General features: G+C 40.5%; 1 protein-coding gene across 1 annotated transcript in view; it reads right to left on the bottom strand.

The window, feature by feature from the left end:
• The window catches only part of ARHGAP32 (Rho GTPase activating protein 32), a 184,609-nt gene that overhangs the window by 59,979 nt on the left and 104,687 nt on the right, over positions 1-19,943 (bottom strand). Inside the window, exons 10-11 of the mRNA XM_026071774.1 lie at positions 18,313-18,390; positions 8,168-8,249 (exon numbers count right to left, since the gene is read on the bottom strand). Of these exons, the coding sequence (XP_025927559.1) occupies positions 8,168-8,249; positions 18,313-18,390 (160 nt within the window). The remainder of the gene's footprint in view (positions 1-8,167; positions 8,250-18,312; positions 18,391-19,943) is intronic.

Raw genomic sequence — 19,943 nt, 5'->3', positions numbered from 1 at the left:
TTTGCTGTACAGAAATATTATAAACAAGAACCACCAATGCAGACCACAGAAGTACCCAGGCATGGGAGGGAAGGGAGGCACGATCTCTCTGGTGGGGCTCTGTGGGGAGCAATAGCCAAGTTTCTAATCTCTGTTGCAATTTCATGACTCACAAAGGGACGTGGCTGCCACAAGAAATTAATTTCACATGAAAAACAAGCAAAACCACTAATTAGCCTTATACCTTTGAGCAGCAATATCATAGCTGCTCTAGTGCTGAACTCTTCCCTCTACACAACCGGCTTAGAAAGGAGAGCGATTCTGAATGCTCACCTTTCAGGTTACGTTAAGTAACCAGAGAGGACGTAGCCATCCTTTGTTTTCATGTTAGAAAGGGCAAAAAAACCCAACCCTGCCCTTATTATCTCAAGTTAACTGCTACTGAACCTTAGCTGAAATGGCATCTTCAAAGGGCTCAGAGGTTCAAGGAACTTGACTATAAAAGAGGAAGAGACTAAGAAAAGTCTTTTCTGCCTAACTATCTGTCCAAAGGAAACTCCTGAGATCTTACCAGCATTCACTATTCTGACCCCCCCCAACTTTCTGGCATGCTATATACCATTGGATACACTCAGTCACAGCACTTAATTTTGCCCTCATTCTTATAAACTCCACCACAGTTTAAATATCCCCTGGCTCTTGTTGCTGGTTTGGATATATGCCGTAGGAGCACCCCACCACACACACACGCTGTCTGATCACATCGGAAGCACGAACCCTGCTCTCTGCAGCTATGCCTTCCTCTCYGACGTCTACCTCGCTGGCTAGGGAGCGCTGATAACCCTGGCACGTGCTCAGCATGGTGGTCAGTAAGTTAAGTCTTCACACCAGCCTGCTGTGAACTGACACTCCTCTGCTGGAATAAGCACCACGAAGAGGAACCACATACCTCTTTCCCACACTACAAGCGTATCAGAGCACTATCTCTAYGCCAACGGGCTGCAAGTGTATGTGTGTGGGGGGGGAAAGCATATATATACATATGCATGTATCTATGATATTTGCACATCCTTTTTTAAGGCTGATTTATGAAATCCAAACAGCATCCCAGGGCAGTCTCCAATTTTACCGACAATAGGTTACTGTTAGGAGGTTCAGATTAGCACTAACAGGGTCTAAAGAAGATCACGGCAAGATGAAGCAGGGCTCTAAGCAAGCCACTCCCACATAGCTTCACAGTTTCATTTTGGGAGTTGTGAAATGCTAAATAGGAATACCATTTTCTGATTTAAAAAAAAGGATTCTTTGCTTCTGAAGATTGTCAAGTAATAACAAATTGTCAGACCCATATTTTTTAACTTCTTTTTCTTTCAAACTGACATTCTTATTTGGTTTGCTTAGCACTTAAGAGGGCAATTTCTTTTGATTATGGTTTTATTGATACAAAATGATCATATCAGTTCTAACAGAAAAGAGATAGAATTGCTGTTTTTTTTTTTTAATTTCCCTATATTTGTTTTATGTCCAGAGAGCTTTAAAAAGGCACATGTTAGACTAAAGCTTTGCTTTGGTTTCCCTGAACATCCTTCAAAGCATCAGTGCTACTGACTTGCATGTATAGAATTGAAAACAAAAAAAAAGAGAGAGAGAGGGAGACGGAGACAAAGGGAAAGAAGAAAAAAGGAATCAATGAAAACATACAAGGGGGGAAGTAGCTCCAGGATGCTGGACGGGCTCCATGGGCAGGGGAGACTGGGAAGGTATAATTAAAAAAAGAAAAAACAAACAAAAAAGTTGGTTAAAACATGCACCCATTCAAAACGGGTTAAATTCATGTAAAGCTCGGCTATATACAGTGCAGTGTACCACCACAGACCCAATCCTTCAAGTTGGAAATTCATTAGGATCCTGGAATTCCCCACCCAAATGCACGTCCTTCTTCTGAAAAAACACGTACCATGTTTGAACTCTTAGCCCAAGGCCCATCCCCGCCAAACACCCCAGTGGAACGTATGATTTGTTTGCACTGCTCTCAATGTCTGCTAAGCATGTGTTTATGGTTAAGCCTACATTTAAGTACTTTGTTGAGTCAGAAACAGGACTGGAAGATGTAACATTTCTCTATATACACGGACAATGCCAACCACTTAAAAAAGAAAACAATTCCCAAATTTGTAAATTGACATTTTGCATAACTGAGTTCATTATGAATCTAGCTTTGCTCCATTTCTAACGGTGCTAAAGCAGGCAGCTGCTTTATCTTACTTTTCATTCTGTGTAAGAAGGAAAGCAAAATTGTCAAAGATCAACATTTTCATCTTGACAACAGGGTTTCTCCATTAACTCATTACAAAGAGGGCGGAGACTTTGATCCTGATGCCTGAGCCCCAACTGTTGGCCTTCTTTTCTTAAAAAGAAACTAAACTAAAGGCAATTTAAAGTCAGTAGAAATCCAGAAATCACTTCTCCACAGATTAGACCAGTTCAAATCTAGGGTTTAAGCAAGCTGACATTGTCCTGCTAAAGTCTTCTTTTAAGCGCATAGCCCACCAGATTGCCTCACGATCGCTTTCAGAACAGCGGAGATGTGTGCAAGTTACCTAAATAAAATGTTTTTACACTCACATTGCTGATCTTTCAGCCTGAAATCTTTGACCACTCACAGCTCCACGGGAGCTCCACGGGAGCTGAGAGAACATGATTTCTTGAAGGATTGGTCCTTAGGTCTGTCAATACTGAGAGCACATTTGCAGTCCAGTGCATCAAGGACGAGATCTGGCAGCCCTGGCTGTGTTAGTATGTTTATTCCCTGTCTGCTTCCACACTGAAAATATATATCTGCCTTGGCACAAGAAAATTTTCATTTAATTTAGATTAAATGAGACAGTTGTGTGTAAAACACCAAACAACCGCTTTGTTTATGTGAGATTAGCAGGAATGGTACTAATTACTTATATTTTATCTTTCCATATTTTGCTTATGAAAACACTAATTAAGACACTGTGCGCTCAGCAGTGTTAAAGGCTGTTCAGCCAGGGCTTCTGCAGAATGTACATTCTGTTTACACCTTATTCTTCCTGATCTTTTAAATAAAACACTACTTTTTTTGTCTAGAGATTAGTAGCTAGCCTGTTTCAAAGCAGGCATTACCTCTCAAGAGTCTGTCATGATTGCAACAGCTCTTAAACAATGAATGTAACTCAATTTCCATTTTTGCAGTTAAAATTAATTAATTCAGGGCTGTACCAGAGTCTTCAGGAAGTCAGAACAGATAGCTGCACAGGTCCCCTAGCAGTCTGTTGCCTAATCCAGGCCTAAATTTCAAATCTCCTGAAGTTCAGTGGATTATTTGCATTGGGAGTGTTGGCCCAGATTAACCTGTTATTTACATTAAAAAAAATTTATTCATTGACAACAGCTTGTAATACTAACAAGCACCTTTTAAAACTTCATTAACTGTATATAATAAAAGTAAATTTACCTGATAAATGTAAATTAAATGAATGGATGAGACAGGAATTTGAAAAATCCTCCATAAGGTTAGGTGGAGCTGCTGGGTTATTCAGTCTTTGTCCTAAGCAAGACTGAGGAATTGGTGAGAATGACCCCGAATTTTTAAAATGTTTAGAGTTTTGGGGGAAAAGAAAAAAAGGGGAAATGTTACCTTCTTGTCCCCCATTTCTTTGCTAAAGCTCAAGCTCTCACACTGCAAACTGCAACTTTATTCTTTGTTTCCCCATCGAGACTAAATGCTCCCCAAAAAGCAACAGTGTTCAGAAACCTTCAAATAAGTTGTCACGCTGAGGCACACGGCAGTAAAGGCTTGGTAAGCACACCGAGGCAGGGTGAGGTACACAACAACATGCTACTTGTTAGCTAAAGACATGAAACAAATTGCATGTATGAGACGAAACATGATAGGAGATTTGAAATAGTTAAACTACCAAGCAAATATCCAGAAGTATGAGAAAGAATGGAATGAAACAGACACCCGAGACATGCTGCCTGCGACTGTTAGCTAGGCAAAACTGGCGAGGTGGGACAACAGGAACAAATACACACACACACACACACGCTGTTCCTGGAAAAGACCAACCAGAGCTGGACACAACTGAACGGGAAGAGTAAACAGCCTCCATATGCAAGCGCTTCCCAAATGTTCACTTAGAAGGGAAAAACAAAAYAGCTATTCTTTATTTCTTCCAAGCAGCACAATGAATATTTAAAAGATTTACTTCTCACCAAGAAGACTATCTGAATTTCAAATACAATCTTTCATCCCATATCTCTTCAGAAACCTTTTTATATAAGACCTGATTCCATCTGTAGTAATAATGAAATTCAGCTAAATTGTCAGTGAATGGCATTAGCTATAAAATATTGGATACCAATTCAATATAATAATATAGATCAAGAAGTAAACATTACAATACTGTATCTGAGTAAGAATTCAYGAAGAATTTAGAAAGGAGAAAACAACAAGCACTCAAACAAACTGGGATTTGTTGAGCTCACACTGCCCTCCTGGATCTGTGCAGTGTTTTTTTAAGTAAATAGAAACAGTCAGGACATCAGCTTGCATTTAGCCTGAAAAAAGGGATCTTCTTACAGCACTGAACACGAGAAAATTTGGGGCACCAGCTTAGTAGGAAAACAAAGGGACAATGCTACTCAACAAGTAACTTCCAGGAAATGCTAGGCACCTTATCTTTTCCTTGTATGCCCTTCTCATATGCGCAAATTGAGTCTACGAGCACTGAGGTAGCTTGTTCATAGAATAAATTCTGAAATGTACTTGAAATTAAGTTCAGCGTCTCTAAACCTAGCATTTGTGAATGACATCAAAGTCTGAAAAAGGAAAACTCTAAGCAATTTCACTAATCAATAATGGAACCTACTTTAATTATCAGATCATAGTGTTGCATGTAGGCGCACGCACGTGCCCACACAAGCACACAAGTCTCTGCAAGTGCACCTACTTCATACTGAAAGTGAGTTACCAGTCTCCGTTACTATGGTGCTAAGATCACAAGCAGTATTTTGGGAGATGATAGTTTCATCTATTTCAGTGATGATTCAAGGCAAAAAACCCTTCTTTCTTACTACTTTGAATTTTCAGAATGGACTAAAATGGACAGGGTTTTCCTCCAAGGTCAGTTTTCCTTCTATGTATCTCAGACACTGGCTGCATTATCACTGGTGTGAGCATGTACTTCTGCAGTCAAAGAAAACGTTGTTTGTAAAAGCAGAGTTTGTATTTAAACCCACCCTTCCTCTCTGATTGCCTGCATTTCATTTACATTTGAACTTCAGTCATTACGTGTACTGCATTTAAGACCAATACAATATTTTATGGTTCTATTAAAATGTTGTCCTCATCACTTCTGTAAATCAAAACCTCTAATTATAAATAATAATAAAAATGCAGGGCAGGAAGTTCTTTGCTTTCCATCTGCTTTTCATTAGATTACTCAGTCCAGCCAAATCTAAGGACAATTAAACAACACAAGCAGTTCTATGTCTGTAAATTCCTTCATGGCAAAGAGCTTTATGCTGCAAAATGTCCTAGATGCTCTACAAACAATGTTTTGATTAAAGAGAAAAAGGTTGCATGCTGTTAAATATTCCTTATCAAGCCCAAATCTAAAACTTCACATTCATTCTGGATGAAATACCCTGCTAATGTCAAGTAAGGACAAAATCTCCAAGTGGTTCTGTTTAGAAAAGTCTCTTTCTATTCCTTGCAAAAAAGCCAATCTAACATTTAAAATTTAGGTAAAGGGGGGAATTTATGTTATGGGGATTTTAAAGTGTATGGGAAACATCCTAGAAGCTTGGGCTGTAGATTAGAATACACTAAAAGCACAGAATACGGGGGAGGAAAGCTCAAACTCTTCTGCATTAGCCCACCAGTGTAATCCTTAGCCAGGCTCTGGAGGAACCACTTGGAAGGATCCAGTTTCACATTTCAGAGCAGCGTCGCTTAAGCCACTCACTCCGCTCCAGCAGCTCATTTCTACCCCGGTGCCACGTTCTCGTACTGTGCTGGCAACGCAAGCCAGCTTGCGCAGCTGCGTGGCAACCCCGGTCAGGACACTGAAGCTCCTGCCTCCTGCCACTTCTCTGCTCGCCCCTTCTGTATTTTGCACATTCTTTTTTTCTCCAGGCAGATGAGTTCCCTGAGTTCTCCAGCATAACACTCAACAAGCCCGAACCTCCTCCCCAAGTCCTTCCTGCTTCCTCCATGTCACCACTTCTGTAGCTGAGGAAGAGTCTGACAGACATCTGCCTCCACTATACAAGTGCAGTGACAACCCAAGGTGGAAAAAATAGAAAGCATAATGCTACAGTGAAATGGTATCATAAATTCTGCGTGCAAAAGAAGAGCAGGGAAGGATTACAGAAGCAGCTGCAACATTAGTTCTAGCGATACTGGAATCTGAAACCTTATCAGGGTTCTTCAGGAGTAGTTTTCTGCGTTTAACTGTATGTATGGAACAACCATCAGGGAGGTCAACAGTGATGGCCTCATGACATGGCAATATCTTTCAACATATTACTTTTAATAGGACTTGGGCTTTTTATATCAACTTTATAACAAATGTTTCCCATGACTGAAAGAGGAAATCCACCCCCTAGTGTGTTGTTAAAGTCAAAGAGAATCTGTTAATCCATGCTGCTTCATTATCTCTCATTAAAGCGTAGCAAGAAAACTACTCACCATCAATGCATGACATTTAATTGCCTGAGCCATATTTAACAATAAGCACTTGCAAATGATTGTCTCTATCAGCCTAGCCTGTATTCAGGTTTAAAGTTGCCCTTGTCTACATGCGTTAGCTGATGGACTACAGGGTAGTGACCGATCACAGCATTTAGAGATCAGCTTCAAACAACAAGAGGCAGATACTGGATTTATGGAATGGCCACCTGCTGCAGTGCCTTGAATTGCCAGAGATCTGTGTGACACTGATTCTAAGAAATACATCTGAATGTTCCCAGGAATAACAAAGACCAGAGATACCAATGGCTGAGAAAAGTATTTTCCTAAATTGCCAGCTCTGTGAAGCATGCAGATTATTGCACTACGCTGACAGCTTTGGGTGTTCATGACTTTTTACTACTGAGCCAAAAGCCCTGAGCCCTAACATAATATCTGATGAAATGTATTTCCTTACTAAAGTATCAAGCTTTGGAATCACATCTTTTTTTTCCTCGACATATCAAATCACTCTTTTAAGATAAGGAACAGCATTAAAATAGAGAAAGTAGATGAACATCAGTTCACCAGTTAACCAACTATCAGCTTATGCCTGCTGCACAACCTTTTGAAAAAGATCAGCAATTTTAAAATGCTTCTCTTGATACACAAACTGCAGTTAGGGTGATCTTAAATATTACGTGTGTGTGTGTGTGTGTGTGTGTGTGTGTGTGTGTATTTTGGAAGAATAAAATGAAAGCTTCAGCACCAGTAATTTCTACAGAGGCCTCAGCTTTGCCAGCACATACACCTGCAATCACTTCCAGTGTATGCTAGTAAGGATGCCATTAGAATCAGGTCCAAGATCTTACMTTTTATTTAATTTTCCTTTGATCAGCAGAGCCTGGTATTAATTGGCCTATATTTCATATAACACATAATTGTCCGGAAGGACAGCAGGAAGTGGATGGAGTTATATACCCAGAACGGAAGCAATTAGGGTTCCAAGTTCTGTTGTATCTGACTTCCTCCATCAATCCCCAAACATAAAGCAGCTTCCAGTACCTAATTTATCTGTTCCATCTAAGTCAGCATAAACATTTTTGGATCATTTATATGTTCTGTATGAAAAAGAACTAATGTACAACACTCTTAAGATACCAAGACCTGGGATGTTGCATAGAATCATTAGTTACAGATTGCTGAAGAAATCTCAAATTCTTATAAGCCTAAAATCTTTCAAAACATGCAGGAGATGAACGTTGATATTAGCTTACATAACACTGCAGATGAAAGACACTCAATAAGGGCAACTATTCAGAGACAGGTAACGTGGATGATCAACACATACAGTGGATAACATGGTAGGTATAAAGGATGATCAACACATACAGAGGATGACATGATACATATAAAGCATATATTAAGCATGGAACACTGAAAAGACTCTATTTTATTTCACTGCACCTTAAAACTAAATATACATACCTGGTTTTGGCACAGAATTGGTCACAGACTGAGGAACTTTGTCATTAATTAGTTCAACACACTCACTAGGAAAAAATCCAACCTGTAATAAAAAGAGAAAGAGAGACAGAATATTGAATGCTATGTTTTTAGATCAGATTTGTTAAACTTGAGTATAATTATAGCCTTTATGAAGCTACATGTAACCTTTTCCTCTAACTTTGCTTGCCTGACACTCCATAACATTATCCAACCTAAAATGACCCAGCATAACAATAAAAATTTTTCAAAATGATGCAGGCAAAAAAAATCTACATACCAAATTATTAGTTCTGTAAAATACTATGTTATAAACCTGTTTTCTAAGGACGGAGGTATCAACTTGCAACTGTGTGTATGGAGAGGGGAAAGGACAAGTGTGCTAGACACTCTTATATCGCATGTGAAACTGAAGAGACAGAAAGACTAAGCTTGGTTTCCTGCACCTGGCTGCATGTACGTAACATGAAATTTAAGGAAGACAGCAGGACTTCTTAGCTCTTAACATCTCAGTTATTTGTTTCCAAATTTCACCAACACTGTGGCCTCTTTTTTTAACTGTCAAAATAATTCACAGTTCAAAAAGATTAACAAGCACTTTAACACTTTATTCCTTTAAAAAAGTGAAGTTAAATATGGGTCAATATATGTGCATGTTTGTATAGTCTCATTACAGAAAAATGCGTATTCTCCTTTGATACGCTAAGAGGAGACACTTTGAATGCCCGAAGCTCTGTACTGCGTACTAGCCATACGGTGTGCCTGATCTGATGAACGTGGGTAATCAGTGATACTCCTGAAGCACTCAAATTAAGCATGCTTAAAGATCTCGCTAAAAAAGTTCAATGTGGTTTCGGTTAAAGTGAATTCAACTTAGTCTTAGAACTGAGAATAGGTTTAATACAATATACAGAGTAAAACGAGATGTTCATTTGTAACTAAGAACCCAGTAATTTGACTAGAAATAAACAGAAGTAGTTTTAGAGGAAAGAGCAAGATGTAGGGAAAAAATCTCTAACGAGCGCCAGGACCCCTGGTGTGTACTCTCATATCTGCTTCTGAACACGGACAAGCCAGAGCAACCATTGCCACCTACCTTCCCTATCAGCAAAGGATAAGAGCGGATAGCACCACATCCCCATTACTGAAAAATCATTTGAAAGCACAGCTGACAAACATACTGCACAAGCTGTTTAACTGTCATGTTACGATTTATCTTTCTACCTGCTAATCACGCCAAAACAGTAACAATATTCCAGAAACAAATCCCAGAGGCAAGCATCTCCTCAGCCAATATTTACAGATGCTTCAAAAGCAATGATCCTCCCTGGGCTACCACATAGCAGTGCTATGCAAAAAGTTTTGACAACCACAGAATGCAACTTCTCTGCTGTCAGCATCACCGGCAATGAAGACACCCACGAGTGCCCAATTTACAGCAAAGTCCTGCGAGTGCTTACTATCAAATGCTAATTTGCAGCATTCCTGGACTGACCTTTAACACTGCATTTTTTTCCTGCATCCCCTCTAGGTCAKAAATGCTGGAGAGACTATCTAAATCAGCATAATGGTTAAAAACTAGATCATGTGGCAGATCTTAATTTGCTTTTTAGATAGGACATRATTTCAGATATTCACATGCCACTCAACAGTCCCCACATCTGGGGAGAATTGAAATTATTCCCCTTACCCTATTTAAGGACTCAGACTAAGATCTGACCAGTACATCATTCCTGGGCTGAGTCCTTGCACGGATAGGCAGTTTAGATTTCGTGGCATCCCAACCTTCTGTCGGATAGTGAGGTCCACTGCACAGTGTCCTTCTCCTTACACTTGTCCAATATGAAAGTCAAGCCAACCAGAGTTTTTGGAAACTTTTGTCCACAGTTCATATTTCCAGACCTTTTACTCTTAGATCTGACCTTCTCACCCAACTCAACACAGCCTCTGTACTGTGATTCAATGACATGTAATTCAAGGACAACCTCCCTTCCAAGACACCCTGTAGAAGGCAGAAGCAGGATTTCCTGCCCTGCGTCAGGCATGTGATTTGGACAGCTGAAAGCATCAAGTCACCTCATGTAGACACAGTATGGTCAAGTGCTACAACAAGGTATGGCAATAAGGCAGCAGATGAGCCTCTGAGATGATACTTCTGAGTTATATAATGCAGTGGTGATTTTTGTGCAGTTCATAGATAGAAGTATACTGATCAGCACAAGGAAAAGAGCATGAATCCTAGCATGACATACAAAGTCCTTCATCATATGGCTCACAGCACAAAGCCGCTGCTCTGCCAGGAGATGTTGAGAAACAGGCCGACTAGCACATATACAAAAAGTACTGGTATTTAAACAGATGCATTATGTGATTTTTAAATACTTTACTATAGCTAAGAGTCTCTCTTGGACATTTCCTGCGCAAGAGATGCAGGAGACAATTTTTACGTTAGGAAAAATGTACACATGCAGTTAGAGTCTCAGCACCATTGCACAAATGAAACATCTGAACACTCCACAGTTGAAGCAAATAAGTTCCTTTCATTCTCAATGCTTTGAGAACTCTTTTTTTGTTTCAATTGCATGATAAAGACCCACAAAGTGTATGCCTGAGATTTGTAAAGAAATCTGAAATATTTGGATACGAATCTTCCATTAATCATAATGAAAAATGGTGGAACTAAATTCAACCAAAGCCTATACAGTAATCAAAAACTCCTTTGCCTTTGATTGTTAACATAATGTTTCTTCTATTACCAGATGCAATATACAATACTAACCATGAATTTAAAAATGAAACAAGCCCCATGACAGTTCTGTCACTGCTTCTCAGTATCTCAGAAGGTTTCCCACGTAAAATGTGGTACCTGCCCTGAACATATCCTTTTTGCCATGTTCACAATCAATAATTAGAGTGGACTTTTAGGGGAAAGAGAATTTTCGCTTGTGCTTGACAAGCTCTCTGATTTAACTTACTGGGAATAGTTCTGATGGCTTACATTTTCTGACTGATGTAGCTTTTCTTCCAAGGTCTTCAAGAGACCATCTTCAGGGTCATAACCCATAACTTGTGCCTCATTCCCACCCACTTAAAAGCTGCTGCTTTTCCTTCCATGGAAAGTTTTCCACGATTTTGCATAAATAAATGACTTTGGTCCCAGTGTTAATCTCAACAGATGTAGCAAGCACTGTTAGAGCTTGATCCAGGATTAAAGGATTTTGGCAACATACTAAAATTAATAGCAAGGGTAATATATATTTAGATAAATACAAGGTCATCTAAAGGTTAAAAAAATCACTACACACCTTAACCAAGGTGGAAAGCCCAGGCTGCTGTTGTAGACAAACATTTCTACAACAGCTACGATTGTATCTTTGTTTAATTTTATGCCAGACTCTGCTAGAAGCGGAAGATACACAAGGCTTTACGGGAAAAAGAACAGTAATCACTTTCAGTGCATGAGGAGTGAATCCAAGCAAATGAGAAAGCAGCAGCCACATAAATGACACATGAAACATCATTTGTTTGAGATACTTTGATTGCTTTTTGGTTTTAACATAAGCTAGAGCATGGGTTAAATTTCATTCAAAAAAAGTCATCTCTTCTAGTTTAAAACCCTGTTGGCCAGCAAATCCTAACACTGAAACATCAACTTTTTATTGCTAGTTTGGCTTTCATGAGCAGAATTTTCACATATGCTGCTTGCCAGGCAACTGTACTTGTAACCAGGGCAGCGGAAACGGAGAAGCACCTCCCTCGTACAGGCGAGGAAGGCTCCAACCCCCACACATTAGCATTTTATTCGTTTCTCACTCCTAGACAAGAACGTATGAGCCCTGTCCATCTCTCTTTCTTTCTCAACCTCCTTCTGTTCCCCAAAAGAGTTTCCCCTCACCCCTTTTTTCCATTTATGCCACAAATAAATCCACATGAACCCTCCTTCCAGGAACCTGAATGAAAGGGACAGATGATCCTTCGCACCGTGTCAGAGATTTCAGGGCCCAACAACTGACCAAATTCTCCCCCCTGCTTCCTGGCAGCGTTAAAAGCACTCTAATCATTTACTGAACGCAGTTGCCTTCCATCATCCACGTGTCCAACACCAAACCACAATACTGAGCCCTTCACGCATGTATAGATGATGATGCTGATGGTACAGAAAACAGCTGCAAGTGAAAAGCAGCCTCCAACACTCTGGCCTTGGATACAGAGAAGTAGAGTAGAATTTAGGAAAAGCCTTCCTATGTAACATGATATTCCAGGCACAAATTTTTGTGAAAGAAACACCACCATGATAAATTCATGAACTAACGGCCAACTGCAGTTCTTCTGTTGCGTCTCAAGACCTATACACCAAAAGCCTGTGTTTTGTTCTGGACCTGCTTTGCTTCTTTCAGAACGGATAATTTACATGCGCAATCCCACACGGACAGTCTCTTTGTGAATAAAAGGAATTAGAGGAGTTTTGTGGCCAAGATATTCAGCTCTCCTTTACCAGACTACAGGATCTCCTGTGCCTAGACAAAATTTCCAAAACATCTTTTGAAAACATAACTTTGTAAGTAGATAATCATTCTACTTTCCGCCCCAACTCTGATAATATGGATGCAGTTCTTAATCTGAATTATACACACTAGCGTGAACACTTGCTCTTTTCATTAGCTGACCATGCAGAAAACTCAGACAGTGGCAGAGAAATTCAGAGATGCAGCCTAAAATGTCCCTCATCAATGCAGCGTGTTCTTTGGGCAAGACAGTGCTCAGCCTTGCGTGAATACAAACGAGAAGGAGGAGGATACCAACAATCCTGCTCCTCTGCTAACCGGTGCCCCTCTAAAATGGGCGAGAAACTTGACTGGTATGCTGTAGTTCGGAAAACGAGGTGAGGCTGGTCCAAGGCTGTCTTCCCTTGGCAGTCACACCTCCCGGAGCGGCTGAGCTACCAGGCACCTGCATGCTGAACGTCACTACCAAAGGCCACACGTTCCTACAGCGGGGTGTGAGAAATCTCTGCTGCTCAGCTAGAGAAACGCATTCGCTCCTGCTGGGCTCAGTGGCTTGGGATGACAAGGGAAACGCCACCCCACATGGACGGGTGCCTACACCATGCAAACTTTTGCTATTTCCTACATGAAAAGGGCACCCCCTGCTCAATCCAGCAGAGTGCGTGTGCGCAGACTAGGAAACTCCTTCTCATGGCAAATCCATGCAGACATCATTTGGCCCAATCTGCTACCGCACTTGGCACCATTCTACAGATGGAAGCGGCCATCTGGCTGAGAAACGACGTCACTGCTGCCATGTCCACCGGGCTCTTTCACATTGCCTGTTTTGCAGGTGATATCATTCTCCAGCCAGATGGCTGCCTGTAGCGCTGAGCTCCCAAATCCGTGCACATGAACCAGAATTCAAACTTCGGCTTTACATGTCTTACTTTAGGAACTGGTGTTTCCAAAGCGATGTAAGCCACATAAATGTGCTCTGCTTTCCCAGGCCACTTTTACTAAGTGGTATCCTATGTTCATGTCACATACCCTTTATTTATTACAAAATTTCTGTATTACGAAATCATGCACAAGAGAAATACGAACAAGCAAACGCTCTCAACTCACAGCCTCTTTTACTCCTGACCAATCCAAGACTGTGTGTCCATTTGGGGAAATCTATTCAGTCTTAAATCCCACGTTCAGGTCCGGTATGGAACATGATTTGAAAGGATGGGCTTGCAGCTTCACAAACTGTTCATGCTGATGTAAGCACTGGTTGATGCCAAAAAGTCCGGTCCCACCCTCCACCCCCAGTTACACACTCCTGTATATTGCTTTGTGTCACCTCCAGCAGTTGTGTAACTTCTTGTTGTGCACTAGTGCAACAAATGAAACTATACCCAATAACTGGAGGTCCGAAATTTTTAAAGAGCCCTTGCAAGAATTACTAAGAACATCAAAAGGGAGTGGTGCACTGAAAAAGGGGCAAAGAGAATACCTGTCCTGGTGATTCAGTTGTCTGAAACAGAGCTACATACTGAAAAGACAAAGGATGAAGAAAAAGAAGATGGGAACAAAGAGAGCTGGAAGGCTGCTAATGTGGAGGTGGCTGTAATTTAGGTAACAATCTTATAAAGAAAGCAGTGAGTCACTAAGGACGTTCAAATTAAAGGCTCAAGCAGAAATGTCTTGAAAATCGTTTTACTTTAATCAGAGAGAATGATAAGAAGCCTCGATGGTTGTTTTGTTCTGCACAGGATTAAGAGTCTTGCAATACAGTCATTAGATCAGCTACTGGGAGAAGGGCATCTGCAGCTGGGACACAGACATTCAAAGGATTAACGTTCCTGAAGGATAGCTCTGGTTGGCAAAGAACAAATTAATTTCCTTACTGAATCCAAGCTGCCGTTAGTTTAAACCGAACATACTTGAAACCTATCAGATTTGCTTTTCTCTGGACATTTGGAGAACTGCTTCTTGTTCACTTGCACAAGACGGAGAAACCCTTCATTCTAACAGACGGGGTGTTTGGGTATGGATGAATGCACTTCTGCTCGAAGACTGTGCCTTCACACACAAACACAGGCAGTTCCTGCTAATGTAACAAGGGAAAATTCACTGCGAAGCGGATTTAAATAAATAATAAATACATATATAAAGCAATACCTTTAATGTACAAATTTCCCTTGGTCAGAAGAAATACATATATATATATTTTTTTTTTTTACAAAAATCTATGTACACTCCATGCATGAAAACAGATAAATTCTTTCAAGTCAAGAAGTCATTTTTCCCCTCGTTTGGTGAAGCGTTGCTCTGTGTCCTATCACAACATGATATGCAATACAAATTGTGGTCCATTCGATAAAACCATGCTCCATTCTGAGCATGAACCAAAAATCTGTCAAGTAACATGAACAAACAATCCAAACATTTAGTCTTTGGACCTTCTGTGAGTTACAYGATGCTCTCTGTAGCCACCAATCCATCATTCTGGGGAAAAATCTGGCACTAATGAAACAAGACACTTCCTGTCAAACATGAAAATTCATCTATCATTTAAACTTTCTGAATGAGGATTAAGGAGCAGGGAGGGATTAACCACCCCAAGTGAAGCAATAAAAACTTGACACTGGCCTTATAATATGCTAGGGGAGGGGAAGCCTTTGAAATCAGCTCCAGTGCTCCTGAAATTACTTCCTATTAGCTGTGATTTTATTCGTATTATCTTCATCCTGTGACTGTAGGTGCTTCTCCTAGACACGAGGTAACTCTACGGACATTGCCTGTACACAGACTCATGTATTGTAGATGGGGATTTTCCATTAGAAGGACTTCCAGAGAAGATGGCTAATCACAGGACGCAGGGCATCTTGCGTCTTGATAAAAGTCAAGCTGCTTTCTCTCAGATTCCTAGGCCTGAGGCAGGCAGCTGCGAGGAACGAATGCTCAAGCTGTGCAAAAAGAAATTTTCTTTCCATTTCCTAAATTTCTTCCAAAATTTCCTTCTATTCTACTTCCTTTTCTCAACATCTCTCTCTATCCATCGCCTGATTTGAGTTCTTTTCCCTCCAGCTACTTATTTCACAGTTCTTCTGGATTCCCTTCCCAACTTAAGTCATTCTGACAGTTCCACAGTTCCTTAATGTTTTTGACCTTCCTAATACAAATTTTTCTTTCTCCCAGAACCCTTGAATGCACAATGTTCTTCACCTATATTGTCTTTTTAAGTATACAGCAACCCCGCTTCTTTACTGAACTGTACCACATCTGCAGGTCTGGTGTATCAACAGCAGGTATAAACTACTTTTCTCCAAATTTCTTTTCAAATGCAGTAGTTAGTAACATCAAAAATGTGCATTAAATCTAGAAATGGGCTTTTTCTGTACACTTATAGCATTGGTCCTTAAACTTAAAGCACAGGTTAAAAAACCCTCCCCCGCCTTTGTACAACACTAGGATTTTGCATCTCTGGAGAGCTGCTGGTGTTTCAGGAAATGAAAAGCTCTGATGTGTACGTTGCAAAGAAACGACAAAAACTGTCAACTCAGAGGAAAAATGCATCTCTGCAAATCAGATGCATGCTTATGTGAAGAGATATGTTTATGTAGTAATAACTGAGTTAGCATAGCTTATGAAATTACTGCCTGTCAACTTAGATGCAGCTGTTGAAACCCACCTCCGAGCTAACTAGCTTTATGCTGCAGTCAGCACTAGCAGAAAGCCTACAGATGGCCTGTTACCGTATCCCAGCTGACAAGCAGTAACTTCTTAAAACACACTAACTTCATTTTCTGCATTTGTGCAAACACATTCTGAGAGCTACTGAAACATATATTATAGGTGCTATATTTCTATTTGTTGCTTTGCGAAGGGCTCTGGCTTATAAATTAAGATGCAAGAGTATTACAACCCTAATTTTCTATTAAGCAAAAATATAGCACTCTATTTCTGCAGCTGTTGGGATCTGTTGTGTCAGTAGACTGACTGTGCATGGATGCAGACAAACCTCTTTTCAAGCGGTTTCCTCATCACCATGTCTTTGTACTGGGAAAGCAAAACAGGATTACTCTGATTAGACTGGAGGGACAGAAGGCAGTGACAACCGTAAAATAGTTTCCTCACTTCTTGGTGTCTTTAATCACCAGTGACTCTTTTTACATCTAGTCACAATTTCTACCAGTCTAATGGCAAGCAGGAGCTTTCGGAGAATAACGGGACGTACACCCTACACGGCGATACAGTACGCTTACAGGGAACCAGCTCCGTGCAAAGTGCCTGCACCCCATACGCAGGCCACAAGGCAGTTCTGCTTTATTTTGCTGATTCCCTCAAAAGTTAAACATGACATAGCCTGATCATACTGAGTCGTTTCACTAATTTTTGACAGTGCAACAAATACAGGCTTAGAGCTTCTAAATCAGAACAAAAACCCTGCAAAGACAAAACACTGTTCAAAACTAGCCTAAGAACAGTCAAATTTGTTCAAGAAATACCAGTGTGTTAACTCTACAAACAAACTTAATTTCATCTCAGGTATCATGTGTCCACGCTACTCTAATTTTACATCAAATGAGACATTATCTGAACTCCCACATCTGCTATAAAGCCAACAAAAACTATCGCATGTGCTCTGGCTAATCAGACAGAAATGCAATCATATAACTAACACTCAATCCAGATGGGATTTGTACTGTTCGGTGATCTGGCAGCACACAGATCTGTTATTAATGACAGCACAACCACACCTGGGTCTGACACAGAAAGGTCTGTCAGGAAAAATCTGAGGTACTTTGAGAAGACCTCCCTGGCCAAAATATACATATGTCAGGTCACCTCTGAGTTTGCTCCAGAGGAAACTCAAAATTCCCTCTACTCACAGAGAGACCGCCACATGAAAATCCCTCTGCGTGAAAGGAGCTGTAACAGCGAGACACCACAGTGTGAAGAGGTAGAAAGTCGGTTCCCCGAGCTTTCAGTAGCTTTTGGCTTTTTTGCTTTTGCAAATAAAGACCTCCTTTTTTATTTCCTAAAGAGCAAAGCCAAGCTGCAGATTAAGCCAACGACAAGGAAAAAGCCATTTCCACTCAAAAGATTTTGTGCCTAGTTCTCAGGTGTGTTAAGGATCTTTTGAAAATTCAGTCTAAATCTCTGCTATAATTTTTACAGAGACCAGTAATATAATATAACCTTCTAATAAATGCAGACAAGAAAGTACAGATTAGTTGGGTGGCTTGTCCAAGTCAACTGCAGAGTCTTATCAACTGGTTTTCTCTGAACCCTCTTTGTTCTGCCTGATCTAACTCTTAGATAGTGGAAGGAACGGGATGATCTGGATAACAGTGTCAGCTGTCTCGGAGGGGGTGCAACATAAGCTTCTACTAACATCAGGCCAGCTGTTCATCAAGAGCAAAGGGTTATGGCTATTCCTACCTTGCATAGGTAAGGGGATAGCTTCCTATGAAGACCCCCTCTAGCCCAAGTTCAGAGAGAAAGTAGAAGTCCTCTTACTCCAGTGTAGGGACACACTGTTTATATTCACAGGTAGACACCGGCAGGCACAGCAGCTCTATGAACAGTATTGCTGAGTTTACCTGCCTTTATTCAAGTCGCACTATCAAGTCTGATGCTCATGCCTACCTGAAATCCATGTTTGCCTCTCCACCATGTGGTCAGCTCCTTTGGAGGCATATCAATAACAGACACAATGTCTCCCACCTGAAAAAGACATGCAACGTCAGTCACAACCCGCAATGTGGCTAGGAAGAGAGCACAAGTCAAATGAATGCATTCTTCCATGCTGCATGAAATCACAAAACTTGTGAGCAACTGCACCAATGCAAATCTTGAGACATCTGCCTTTGCAGAATCAAACTGCGAGGTAGAAGACTTGCTGCATTACACAACCTACAGGATACAGCTGTTGTATCTATTCATAGGGAAATGATTCTCAAAAGCAGCAGGCTCTCTGCCAAAGGGTACAGAAGTGTTCTGATTAAACCGCAGTGATAGCATGAAACACTTTGGAAGATATTTTCAAGTAGCTGAAGTCATTTTTACTTCGTGCCATATATATATCTGTATGTATGCACCTACATATGTCTGCTTGTTTCCTTTCATGGCAAAAAGTTAAGAGCTCCCTTTAGTGTTCACAAGCTGACAGAGACTTTTCTTTATTAGAAAATGAACAGTGGAGAGGCGGTGTGATGTTACAGCAGTAGGAAGGAAAAAGACTAGTATTAAGGGAGACAAAGCAGGTTTTCTGAAGTTTTACTCATTCCCATCAAAATGTAATACTGAAATAGTTCAAAAGGACATCAACATATTCAATACTAAAATCGGTTTGATGGGAATCAAGATCTGTGTGGACTGTATAAAGCAAAATGAGATAGGCCAGAGCAGAATGGGCAGAACCTAAGCTAATACTGCAGCTAGGTATGGTGAAAATTATTAACAGTAATGCCTAACTTTTACCTGATGTTTTGCACAAATGGATCTCAAAGTGCTTTACAAAAAAGATAACACATCCCCATCTTTCAGATAGGGAAAACTGAGACACAGGTATGTGAAATGATTTGCTCAAGGAAACAGCAAACCAACGGTGGAGAAAATTTCCATCCATGAAACCATGCTATCACTACACTGAGCAGAGAAACCAGAATTTTTCTTGAGTACTGAGAAGCAAATGGCAGGGTCAGCTACTTTCACAATTGCTTGCTAGAAAATAACAATAGCTTAAATATAAAAAAGACAATGTGGTTTAGGGAATAGAACACAACATTGTGAAACAACTGATCCTATTCCACTTCTATTCTGCCAAGGTTTCTCAGTATACAAACTTGGAAAGCAGCATGTGCCTTGGTTTCCCCACTTGCATACTACGCGTAATAACAACTTGCCTGACTCCCTGATGTGGCAAGGCCAAGTCAGCCTGCTGGCACAGACCTGTGAGATTTACAAATGGGCAGTGCCATCTTAGCGCTTTTATTACTATTAAGACACTGACTGATAGCCTGTATCCTGTACTCTGTGCATTTTAACTTGGAAGATGACATACCCACATGTCTTTCTGATTAGCTCCGTTCTTTGGTGTACACTAATAATTGCCTCAACTTTGAATATGATCAAAACCCTGGCAGCATTAGACTATCACTGTGATTTTTACTTCCCATTCTGCATGCTAAGACTAGGATCACAAAAACTCCTTGGGGCACTAACTGTTTTCATTTATACTTTTTTTTGCATAATACTATCAATACTCCATTTATGCT

This window comes from Apteryx rowi, unplaced genomic scaffold (assembly GCF_003343035.1).
Source record: "Apteryx rowi isolate R43461 unplaced genomic scaffold, aptRow1 scaffold_33, whole genome shotgun sequence".
In the NCBI taxonomy this organism is placed as follows: Eukaryota; Metazoa; Chordata; class Aves; order Apterygiformes; family Apterygidae; genus Apteryx; species Apteryx rowi.
The sequence above is the reverse complement of the archived record's forward strand: the minus strand, read 5'-3'. Positions and strand labels throughout refer to the sequence as shown.